The 12,656-nt window shown below is 35.8% G+C and overlaps 1 protein-coding gene across 1 annotated transcript; it reads right to left on the bottom strand.

Annotated features, from left to right (window-relative positions):
• Positions 1 to 4,521: 4,521 nt before the first annotated feature.
• On the bottom strand, positions 4,522 to 12,656 carry LOC138324506 (ionotropic receptor 25a-like). The gene is made up of 13 exons (XM_069269566.1): positions 12,246 to 12,656; positions 11,614 to 11,763; positions 10,950 to 11,201; positions 10,234 to 10,403; positions 9,649 to 9,774; positions 9,285 to 9,371; positions 8,691 to 8,771; positions 8,326 to 8,424; positions 7,063 to 7,257; positions 6,465 to 6,795; positions 5,561 to 6,125; positions 5,074 to 5,290; positions 4,522 to 4,740 (listed from the first exon to the last, which is right to left on the bottom strand). The coding sequence occupies exons 1-13, from the start codon at positions 12,331 to 12,333 to the stop codon at positions 4,594 to 4,596; spliced, it is 2,508 nt and encodes an 835-aa protein (XP_069125667.1). The 5' UTR covers positions 12,334 to 12,656; the 3' UTR covers positions 4,522 to 4,593.

Raw genomic sequence — 12,656 nt, 5'->3', positions numbered from 1 at the left:
CACGCAACTCCTTTCTGCCCACAACAAGTTTTATTCGTCGCAAACATCTGCACTAGGTAAACAGACAAAGAGCGGTGGTAAGGAAACCGACAGATTGGGCCGTCCCAAGATCAAAATCAACGGTGTTGAAGTTTGCAATAACTTTAATGAAGGTGCGTGCCAGTTCGGATCTAGTGTGTTTTCTCACACTTGTCTCAAGTGTAGAGCCTCAAGTCACGGGCCTGAGGATAAGTGACTCAATATGATAACTGAAACCCCTATCAATATTGATAGACTGAGATATGAGCTTCGTGATCATCCGGATAGACATTTTGTTGAGTACCTGTGTGATGGTTTAACTTATGGTTTTGACACTTTGGTTCCGGACATACCTTTGCCCAGTTAGGTATGCAAGAATCTTCAATCAGCTTTGAAAGACAGTGATACAGTTACGAAATTAATTCATAAGGAAGTTATCAAGGGATTCTTGCAAGGACCATTTCATGCATTGCCATTTTCATCGTATCTGGTCAGCCCGATAGGTGTAGCGTATGGAAAATATTCGGGTAAACCTCGTCTTATCGTGGATTTATCATCGCCACATGAAGATGACGATCATCCAAGTGTTAACAATTTGATTGACAAAGATAGTTGTTCCCTTTCATACGTGCGGATAGATGACGCTATTCAACTAATTCAACAACTAGGGAAGGATACTACTATGTGTAAAACAGACATCTCTGATGCCTTCAAACTTTTACCTATTCATCCATCACAATGGCATCTTTATGGGATATGCTGGGATAATCAATATTATTTTTACACGTGACTGGCCTTCGGCTGTAGGTCAAGCCCAAAACTTTTTGATAACCTTTCGCGGGCTATATGTTGGATAGCATATAATAATTACGGTGTGTCTTATATATTGCATCTTTTGGATGATTTCATCACTTTTGAAGACCCAAGTAAGTGTTGGGAAAGACATATGCAGATGTCATTCCTATGGCTCTTCACAAAACCTGTGGGCCCGAAACGGACATTGAATATTTAGGTATTATTTTGGATTCACACAAAATGGAAGCAAGATTAACAGAGGATAAACTCCATAGTTTGGTTTGGTTTGTTTATTTTTACGTCCTATTAACAGCCAGGGTCATGTAAGGACATGCCAGGTTTGTTGGTGGAGGAAAGCCGGAGTACCCGGAGAAAAACCACCGGCCAACGGTCAGTACCTGGCAACTGCCCCACATGGGATTCGAACCCGCTTCCCAGAGGTGGAGGGCTTGTGGTAATATGTCGGGACATCTTAACCACTCGGCCACCGCGGCCTCCATAGAGACATTTCAATGCTGCAATCATTTCAAAGTCAACAATCATGTACCAAACGCGAACTTTTACAATTGTTAGGAAACTTAAACTTTGCAAGCAAGGTCATTATCCCTGGTAGAAGTTTTGTGTCTTACATTATCAAATTGTCCACTACAGCCAAGAAGTTACACCATTTCGTTATAATTAGTCAGGAATGTAGAAGTGACATTAAGATGTGGATTTCTTTCCTTAAACATTGGAACGAAGTGACCATATTCTACGATCAGCATATTACCAAATCTGAGGATATACAACTGTACACGGACACATCGGGTAGTGTAGGTTACGGAGGATACATGCAGGGACAGTGGTTTGCCGAGGCATGGCCGGACACTATTAAAGAACATATATGTAGTGGAGAGGAAATTACCATTGCATTTAAAGAGTTATACCCAATAGTAGTAGCAGCAATGATTTGGGGTCATAATTGGAAAGGAATTCGTAAACTTTTTAACTGTGACAATTTGGCTACCGTAGCTATTCTCCAAAAGGGGAGATCAAAAGCAGTACATATCATGCCTTTAATGCGTCGCTTGACAATGTGTGCAGCTATGAACTCTTTTGTTGTACTTTCTAAACATGTGCCTGGCAAGTGTAATGTGATTGCTGACTCTTTGTCTCGTTTACAGATGGAAAGGTTCCGCAAGTTAGCTCCAGAGGCCAACAACCTGCCGTGTGCCGTACCAACTCCATCAGAGGTTTTCTGGGATTAACCCCCATTGTAGACAACTTGTGGTAGACAGCCATCGCTCCGAACACTAAACAAGCATACTACACAGGATTCAACAACTTTATTAGGTTCCTGTTACTAGCGGGTATCCTGACTGATGTGAAGTTATCAGATCTGCAAGTTTCGGAGGATATGCTCATATACTTTGTAGCACACTGTTACAATTCAGATCTTGCATATTCTACAATCAAATTATACGTGTGTGGTATTAAATTCATGTGCCTCAAGCACAATATACCTTTCCCAGGTGTCGATGGTCTTAGTAGGATGCACGCTATCCTTGGTGGTGTGAAGAGATCACATAGAAAGATAAGTAAATCACGATACCCAGTTACATTTAACATTCTGAAGGATGTGGTAGGATATCTGAGAAAAACTTCACATTTGTTCGAAGATCTGATGATGAGGACAGCCTGTATCGTCGCCTTTTTGGCTTCTTAAGATGTGGTGAATTTACAGTTGGAACATCATTTGATTACACTCAGCATTTATGTGTTAGTGATCTTATAGTATCATACGAGTATGTCGTGCTTCACCTCAAAAAGTCAAAAACTGACCCATTTAGGGAAGGTGTGAAATTAAACTGTTCAAGGTTGTGGGCATTATATGTCCTTATGCTGCCTGTTGTGAATATTTGTCAGACAGAATGCAGTTACGTCCTGCATCACGTGATCCCCTGTTCGTGGTACAAAATGGACAAGCTTTAACACGCTCAATATTCATCTCTAAGTACAAACATTCTCTGCAATGTATCGGTATAAACTCTGAACACTATAATGGCCACTCATTCCGCATTTGGGCGGCTACCTCTGCGGCAGCAGCACATGTAGAGGACCATCTGACCATTAGGGAGATGGTCACCGGACACGTGTTGCAGATACATTAAAACGCCTCAATCATGTCTGAGGGACGCTGAAATCGCGCTGACTAATTCATCATAAGTTATCGTTTTAATGTTTTTCATAGTCTTATAGACTAATATTGTACATGTGTGTGTTTATATATGTTGATACATATCGTAGTTTTCAGATTCGTTTTCACATAATCTAAAGACGCTTATTGCTAAGCAACCTGTTTTCTCACTTAAATGTTGATACATCATTCTTATTTCAATATACGCTGACAAATTATAACTTGTTAACTATATAATATTCCTAACTTTATTATAATTTCTGTTAAAAATTTATTATTATGAATACAGGCACATTATTTTTGGGTCACTCAAATCATAAATACCTGAGTTTGGGCATTATTTTCATTCAGGAATATTATTTTATTCATACATGTATATGTTTTAATATAATCTTTCATGAAAATCTCCCCAAAAATATTCCTGCTGGAGCAATGTGACCAAAGAGTTACAGCCAGCCTTTTTCATAACATTATAGGTATTAAATAATTATGCTGGAGCAATGTGACCAAAGAATTACAGCCAGCCTTTTTCATAACATTATAGGTATTAAATAATTATGCTGGAGCAATGTGACCAAAGAGTTACAGCCAGCCTTTTTCATAACATTATAGGTACTAAATAATTATGCTGGAGCAATGTGACCAAAGAGTTACAGCCAGCCTTTTTTCATAACTTGTACTCATTTTGCTGGAGCAATGTGACCAAAGAGTTACAGCCAGCTGATAATATCAATAATTAGTAGGTACTCTATATTATTCATTTTTAAGAAGCTGGAGCAATGTGGCCAAAGTGTCACAGCCAGCGTATGTACGCTTCATAGCGTTACAGATGTATGTTATAAGTAGGGCTGGAGCAATGTGACCAAAGTGTTACAGCCAGCGGTACTGTAATTATCTATAGCTGAGTTGCCCCGTGTGCCAAACATTTTTTATGTATTGTTCTGATTGAATATTTTTTGGTAACTGATAAATGTTTTGTAGTTATGTATATATGTACGATGTGTTATATATGTTGGTTAATTAAATGTTGTAAATTTATCCTTTTTCTTGTTATTTTTTTCTATTTAAAACACACATATATAATATACCTCAGCCTCACCCCATGCAACGTATCTTATACAGGTAAGGTCATCCTTAATATAAATGAGTTTTACTATTAATAGAACGACCAGAAAAATCAACCAATCAATATTATATAGTGATACTAGGAAATCGTATGTCTCGCCTGAGGATTTACCCGACAACAATCATAAAATGAAGATGGCTGGTGTGTGTGTTTCTGACACCAATGAGTAATTGTTTTTGTATTTACTTATTGACGTTTGTTGGTGATGGAAATTTATTAATTCAGCTGAACCTTCTTTGATTTTTTTTTCTTTCTTTTTTCCTGATTTATTATCTTTATTCAGTAATCTCAAACTTAATCTTGTACTTCATCAAAATATTTATGAATAGAAGTATATTGAAAAAATGCTATTGACAAAAATTAACCAAAATAAAACATACTTTATACCTAGAAAATTTATTCAATAAAATACAATATTAATTACGAAAATCATAAAATTCCCTTTGAGGTTCGTTTGCGACGATTAAAATAATTAATTTTAAAATGGCGATGTGTTTTCATAATTCTGTAGTTCGTACGAACATAATTTCAATGTGCTTGCATTGTTGCCGTTGAGTGATACGAATTTCTGGGGCTGACTGACATCATTTCGCTCAGTTTTCTCTTCTTCGGTAAGGCAATGCGTCTGGAAATACAAATAGATCATTTGTATTTCTGTAAAAATATCAGATTCAGTCATTTGATACATTCCTATATTAAAACCTTTATTATGGTTCCATAGTTTATACTTTATATAGCATTTAAAAGGAAATATTAAAAGTCTAAATAACGAATCATTTGCATCTTAAATACAATACTTTTTGTTTGGTTATCTCATTTCGCGCTTTAAGTCTGTGATTTTGGTTTTTTAACTTATTTATTGAAATATCGTTTTATCACATATTTTAGTTACTTAATATATAAATAACCTTTTTAGAACTTAAAAAAAGATATCGTATACTAAGTTTTATATACATACCTGGGTGCCATTTTGACTACATTTAGCGATGAGAAGCTCCATGCCCAATACGACCACACTCAGTAAACATCCTCCACACATAACAATGAAGATACCGCCCAGGGCATCTAAGGTCAGCCCGTCACTGTCGTCTACATCTAGGCAGGTGGCATTGTTACTCTCCCACCATTTCTCTTTCAGTTTGGTTAGAAGAGTCGTTGACTGAATAGAAAGTATTCTGAGGAGAAAGAAACATGACGTCGCCCGTTTAGAAATTTTCGATTTTTTTTTATTTTTTTTACTTTAGTGAATTAAGACTTCATTCGATAAAACTTAAGATAAAAGTAATGATTCGGTATAGAATATGTATCGAGTTTTGGAAAGTACATAAAACAAACATTACAACTCCATAACAATACATTACAAGTATTGAATTGGTTGATGGCGCGTCTATTGTTATGTTGGAAAACAGAAAAAAATAATGGCAATGGTATTTGAATATACTTACGAACTCGATATGTTTCTGACAATGGGCGAGTTATGTGGCAGGACAAAGGCATATGGTTTAGCGCTGAACATGGAGCCCACGGAGAGAAGTCCACATCGACGGCTCATTTCAAACTTTATCATGGGAGTTTCATGGAACAGAACAAACTTGCCTTCCAAGACTTTGGCGATACCTTCCTCAGTGTTGACGACATAGCCAGTTTTCTGTATGGACTCCCATAGTTTTATGTACTTGTCTCCTAATGGGTAATCCCACACAGCATGTTGTGTCAAAGCCGAGCTCGGGTCGGTAGAGAAACTCACATCCTTCCAGTAACTATAGAAACCCGTCTCAATCTTTGCCATCCTGTGGAAATATGCCTCTCCCACTGTTCCTTTTTGAACTGTGTACTGAAAGTCTGACTGGGTGACCAGATCGTCAAGAGACTCAACTGGTGAGGCTAGACGTGATGTCGTCAGGAAGGCGGCGAGATTGGCAGTGTAGGCACTCATAATGATCTGACAGAAGAACCAAAATCCGGCAACTACCAGGCGAGTCGAATTCATTGACGGATGCTGTTGCGGACCTTTTATTTAACAATCAATAGGATTTTAAGTAGAGATAAAATAATTTAGATTCATTTTTGTAAAAGCACAATAAATGAAATAAGGGGAGAACTAAGTCGTGGAAAGTTGTTTGTATTGAAGTTAATCTTTACACCAAAAAGTGAATCAACTTACTCAAGATAATCCCTTTTTAAACTTCCAAAATGGAGGTTACTTATTATCAGCCAATCAGGAGCGACGTAAAACTCGGCAACGTCCTTTTATATCTATGAGCTGAGAAAATTATTTTAAAAAGATGTTAATGCAAGTAAAATTGAATTGCATAATGACATTTGACTTAGCTGTGAATATTTACTTACCTGATATTGCGACAGACATGACGACGAACCAGAATGAGTTATTGACGGTGAATTGCTCTTTTGCATCGTAGTCCTTGTTCGCGTCAGTAATGTATTTGTATTTGAATCTATGGAACACAGATAGAATGACCACTGTTGCGATGAGAAGTGATAGCCACACACCCCACGCCAGCTCCGTGAACACTGTCACAAACACGAACAAAGGCTGCGGTTCTCTGGTGTCTTTTGTGAGGATCTGAAGTCCAGCGTAGTCGTAGTATGGAGCGGTGAAGTCGATCACAGTCTCACGTTCAGCTGTCACCGATATCGGACCAGCTCCCATGTCGGCCATCTATAGAAATGGAAAAACACATCATACAAACATATGCTTGACAAATGCTCTCAGTTGATCACTTGCATGTTGATATTTGATAAAATGTATGAATAGAAATAACATAAACATTTTCACGTTGCAGTATTTTGCAGCAAAAAGTATTAAGTCTTTTGCATTTGACATAATATATTTACTGTGTCTTAACAGATTTTAAGTAGATATAGGGTTAAACACTTAGGTCAAAATATTTTCGATATCATTTTTTTCTTCTGCTTATATACTTACTCCTGTTGCAACTTCACCAATAACCCCTGACCAAGTTCCGTTTGACCTCTTGACTCCATATTCGTTGTCAGGAACTTCATAAATCTGGTACTGGAATCCGTTCCTTCGCGATAATTCCTGCAGGACATCAATGGTATAGCCTTCGTAGCTTATGCTTCCATTTTCATGGATTACCCTCTGAATAAATGGAGGCTCCTGTAGAAGAAAAAATGCCTGAACGATAAGGCTGCTGCTAAATATCTTATCTACTGCTTTGATAGTGGCACACAGCGTTGAAGGCTAAGAGATATCTCCCTTGTTCAATACAATCAATTAGATATATTTACCATCATCTGTGTAGTGGCCCAATAAGCTTATCATCTCTTTAGTAACAAATATATAACGTGTATGGAGTGGCATTTAGACAATATCTTCTGATACTTCCTAAAGAAAGGACCCAGTTTCATTTAAAAAAAAAACAAATTAAATAAAAGCGTAACAGACATTCCTTAACTTAAATTTTCCCCTTAGAGTCTGTAATGTATAACTATGGGAATTTTAAGTTTTGAAATTTCCTTAAGTTACGGAATAGTCTTGAAACTGGGTCCAGCATAAATACAGTTACAATTTTGTAACAAGTATTAGCTTCCCAAAAAGCTAAGTGGGCTATGTTCCTTTTTCATTCCGCTTTTAGTATGTGCTTTCATTCCGCATTTCAGTATGTCCGTGTTCCGTTAATTAGTATCTAAGCACTGTCTAATTATTATTGTTACACGATAGTGATCTAAATTAAGTAAGAAATATAAACGTAATGTATCGAACATGTTATACTACTACAGATATATTTGTTCCATTTGTAAATAATGGAAGCCGATTTCATTTTAAATGCCCGATTAATTTCTAGACAATCCTTATTCATGAATGCTTGTTCTACAGTGAAAATCTGAACGGATGCAAGCGCTGTGTGATCATGCCTATCAGGAAGATGGCGTCCGAATCCGGACAGATTGAAGTCTGTTTCCGTAATTCGTTCTATTATTACTTTGTCAGGCAATGCTTTTAACACACCGAACTTCCGTCTGATTCAAGCGTTCTTGCTACATGGCTATCCTTAAAGATCTAAGATTCTAACTGCTACGCCTCAAGCGGCGTAGCAAAAATTTCCATTGCCATCAGCGATATCTACCATCACCATAGTAAAAAAGTTCTTGTCAAAAGGTAATCTAAAGTTTTAAAAAAAATCTAACATTATTAAATCATAAAACAAAACAAAAAATAGCCTACATGGATTATGACAACTTTTAACACCGGAGGTGGCGGAGGTTCAAATATATCATCTGGACGTTCATATAGAGTTGTCTGTCCTTCTGAGAACTCTCCCACCTACGAAAGAAAATTAGCATACTAATCAAATAACGAAGATGTGAAAATGTAATCGATAGTTGCCATGCTTCGTGGAGACATTTAGTGTTTAATATCAATGCAATATTGAAAATCATAACATTTAATCAAATAGTTTGATTGAACGGACTATTTTTAAACTGTTTTTGAATCTCGTGTCTTGTATGACTTTTTGTCACACTTTTCTATCAAATATTTGCTTTTTAAATAAATCTTAGCAAACTCACAATTTACTTGTCGATACATACCAGTGTTGAATGATTGAATGATGTGTGTTTCGTTATGCTGATGGAGGGATGACGACATAAAGAATACCGCCGGAAATAGTCCTAAATATAGATGAACCAGCCGGGGGTTAAAATAACAAAAATGATATCATACTGATCAAACACTATTCATTCATTCAACATTTGCGTACTATTGAAGATCGAATTAATATTGGGATTCAAGGTATTTTTTACAAAGACGATCATTTTGATTTAAGATTTAAAAGAAAGATTTAAAAGAAAACACTCCGTTAGTTTTGAACGTCAGATGAACACTCTCTTGTAAAAATTAAATGTATAGTTAGAAGAGCACAGACATGAAATGTGTATTAAGTTACAAGTACATGTATATGAGTGAAAAAATCTTTTTATACATGTTCCGTCAGTAATTCCTAGACTCATAAACAATTAACTCTGAATCGAAAAAAAAACCCACATTGTTTTGAAAACATTAAAAAAAATATTATATTAGTAATAAAAATTCAAGTCATGCATCTAAACAGTTTCACAGAAGATCAAAATAAGGGAGATTTTGAAATAATGTTTCATTTAAAATTGAAATATATATATGCGTACCATGCTTAAATGATTCGTTGTGACATTCGCTAGCTGAATCGTTTGTAAAGCACCTTTGATGAAACTCAATGCATCCATCCAGATAGGCTAAAGAAAAGGATAGACGTCTCAGTAAAACATGTAATCAATGAGTATCTCATTTAGAAACACGGAATAGTAGCATTATCCATATGCATGCAATCAATTACTTATCATTTGATTGATTGTATGGTTCTATAGATACCGTTTATTATTATTGCATGTGTTCAATGATATCTTTATAATAGTTGTTTTTCAAACATATAAATACCACGGATTTCTACTTAAATATATCATATACAATGAAACCAACTTCTATGATAATGAGCAATACACTGTATCTAACCGTTGTGTCCTGCTCGTCCTGTTGGTGTAGACAGATGAACGACACATTTAGATGTCCAGGACAAGTGTTGGAGTCCACGGGTATCAGTATCCATTCGTTATTTAACATCCGGACAGTCTGATTCATCTAGGTAGGAAACATTTTAATTAAACAAATTTGAGGAACATTAGGTACATAAAACTCAATGTGCACTGATAACGCAATTGTTTAATTAAATGCATCTTTATCGCGTATTTTACAAGATAAGTGTTGAACTTATACATCCTTTTCTAAATCACAATGATATTCTGTGTGTTCTTATCCAGAGTTAGGAACTGGTTACTACACGTGTTTTAATTAGAGCAACGTCATTTTTTCAGCGAAAAAGATGCAATGTTTTTAGCTCAGAAAGTGATGACGTCATATTTGATGCCGACCCGCAAGGGAGATACATGTGCAATATGCAAAGACGGAGTACGTAAGTATGTGAAACTTAAATAAGTTGCAGGTTGGTTGAAGTCATACTAAAAATATACATAAAACTATGAAATATGTCTGTATAGCTATAGTTTGTATTGAATGAAATGCTTATGAAGGACTTCTTACCTCTTCAAACAAAAGCGTTATTTGCGAATATGCCGCAAAGAAAATGACTCTTCTCGCATCTAATAGTACTCGTCTAGATGTCTTGTGATCTGATATTATCTCTTGGTAACTGGATACAATTATGTCTCCTCCAGTTTTATTGTAGGTATCAATTATGCCAGGATCAAAATCTGCAAAAAGGAACATATATTTAAAAAATAAAACTTTAAAACCTGTCAATACTGCTAGTTCAAATTTTCGATGAAACATTAAAATGTTCTTATTTTACAAAAACAAAATAGGTTAAAATCATTTCAGTAAACAACATATTTATTCTGTTCCTTCAGACTTTTCGTACACCGTGTCTTACATTTGGCTTAATGTCGGGCGTTCTATCTTATAATGCTTATGGTACCGTCTCTTAGTCGAATCACTTCAATATTTATAAAAGAGAAAGTTGGTACCGCCGATTGACGCAAAGCATAATTCCCGTTGCCAGTAAGATAACGTTAAATTATAGGCAGAAATTCAAATTCCGCTATGAAAAGGAGATAACTTTACAATCTTAGAAGAGGAAAAAATAAGTATGCGATGCCTACCTTTAATCCTATCCTCTTATAATAACTAAGGAGAATAAGTTGAAACAGACATCATTACCAATCATGCAGTGACGCAATACGTCTTTCTCCGAATTGTATACTGTATACCACATAACAACATAACAAAGAAATACTTACCATAGTATTGGTCCAACAGAAGGAGTATAACCTCAGAGAGAGTCCCGACTCCACGGAGAATGTTTATCACCGAATATAAAATGTTTGAAGGGGACGGAATGAATGTGATTGGCTGACAGTTTGATGACGTTTCTGATGACGATGTTAAGTATGGAATGTTGTCCGCCATAAATATCCCACAATTCATAAAGTCAATAGTTGTTTTTAAGTCCAAAACAATTTTCCAGTCATCCATTCTACCTGTAGGATGATCTGCATCAAATCAATGAAACACAAATAATATCAATAAATTAATCTGCTTGTCCGTATTTCAAAGCAGACATCATAATAACCTCATTGGATTCTTTTATTTACATTGTTATACAAACTGTACTGATTCCTGATGAGTGAAAGCATCACAAGCCAAGGTTAAACGATTTCCAAACTTGATATAATTACTCATTAAACTCTACAATAATCTAAAGCCACGGCAATGCAGGATATACAGTTTAACATATCGAAGTAACTAAATGTACCTGTGAAGATATGGTTTACCTCTGATTAAGGATATGTGCTGATGTTAACCAACGACAAATTAATGTCATGTTTTTAACAGGCTATAATTACAAATCCGTGACAAAGGCTGGGGAAATGGCACAGGCGCCATCAGATTATGTTTACGTACCAAATATCGTGTAATCTATTGGAAGGATATCATCTGTGAAGTGCAGGAATACGGGCATATCAAACGTGTGTTTCCACGAGGCTATTTCCTTCTCCATCAGTGTCCGTATGAAATGGGTTTCATTACTCCAGTCGTCGAACACATACGTATCTAGGGATTGTATTTATTTAATAGATAGCAGTATTTAAATTGTAAATGATATGCTTGTTTTGTCTACTAAGCAACGTTCTTTCTTTTTATGTGTAAGGAAAACGTTCATCACAGCTTTACCAAATTATGAAATAATCATTGAATACAATGGATACCACCTACAAAGTAAGAATAGGACAAAAAAAAAACCTACAAAGTGAAAACAAATTGAAATTGACGAAAAGAATTACGAATAATTATGAACATGTATTTCATATAATATTTTTCAAACGCAATAGCTTGTCATGATACCATGTCTTATAACCAATGGTAAAATAAAAACAACAATTATATTTCAATTAACTAATATTTCGTATTTGTTGTTAGAGTCAATGGTAATGTTCAATTACATAGGAAAATTACAGCAATACATTTCAGCAAAACAACGGATATAAACATATTAATTAAGAAGCTTGTTTTTTAAAGATGGATTAAACGCTTACCAATTCGTAACGACGAAATACCAGTAAAGGTAATCCACAGTAGGAGTGACAACTCACACACTAAATATGGTGTCCACGTGGGTACCATCCGGCTGGTGAATTTAACCTCTGGTGGCGTCAGTCATGTCTCGTTGAAATCACACATATGTTTACAGGTATATTGATGGGGAGCCGATCTCTTTCAGCGTTAGCATCAGCCGCCGGTATCGACCGTCCCTTTGTCAATGTCTGCAAATGCCAAATAGTTGTCAATGGCCGATATATGAAACTACCGGTGTCATGAAATGTCAAGGAGTAATTATTGTACATAGTGTAGTATGCATTGTGTAATGTCCCATGTCTATAAGTTAATGTCCTCTATAATAGGATGTCGGTATTTAAGCATATGGATATTTCTTATACTATAAGAAA

The sequence above is a fragment of the Argopecten irradians genome, chromosome 5, assembly GCF_041381155.1.
Source record: "Argopecten irradians isolate NY chromosome 5, Ai_NY, whole genome shotgun sequence".
Lineage (NCBI taxonomy): Eukaryota > Metazoa > Mollusca > Bivalvia > Pectinida > Pectinidae > Argopecten > Argopecten irradians.
The sequence above is the reverse complement of the archived record's forward strand: the minus strand, read 5'-3'. Positions and strand labels throughout refer to the sequence as shown.

Excerpts from the sequence above, each read along its gene's own strand:
- LOC138324506 (XM_069269566.1), bottom strand. The coding sequence starts at position 12,333 with ATGGTACCCACGTGGACACCATATTTAGTGTGTGAGTTGTCACTCCTA. Across the intron at positions 8,425-8,690 it reads CATTCAATCATTCAACACTG|GTGGGAGAGTTCTCAGAAGG; the intron begins GTATGTATCGAC and ends TTTCTTTCGTAG. Across the intron at positions 4,741-5,073 it reads GTAGTCAAAATGGCACCCAG|ACGCATTGCCTTACCGAAGA; the intron begins GTATGTATATAA and ends TTGTATTTCCAG.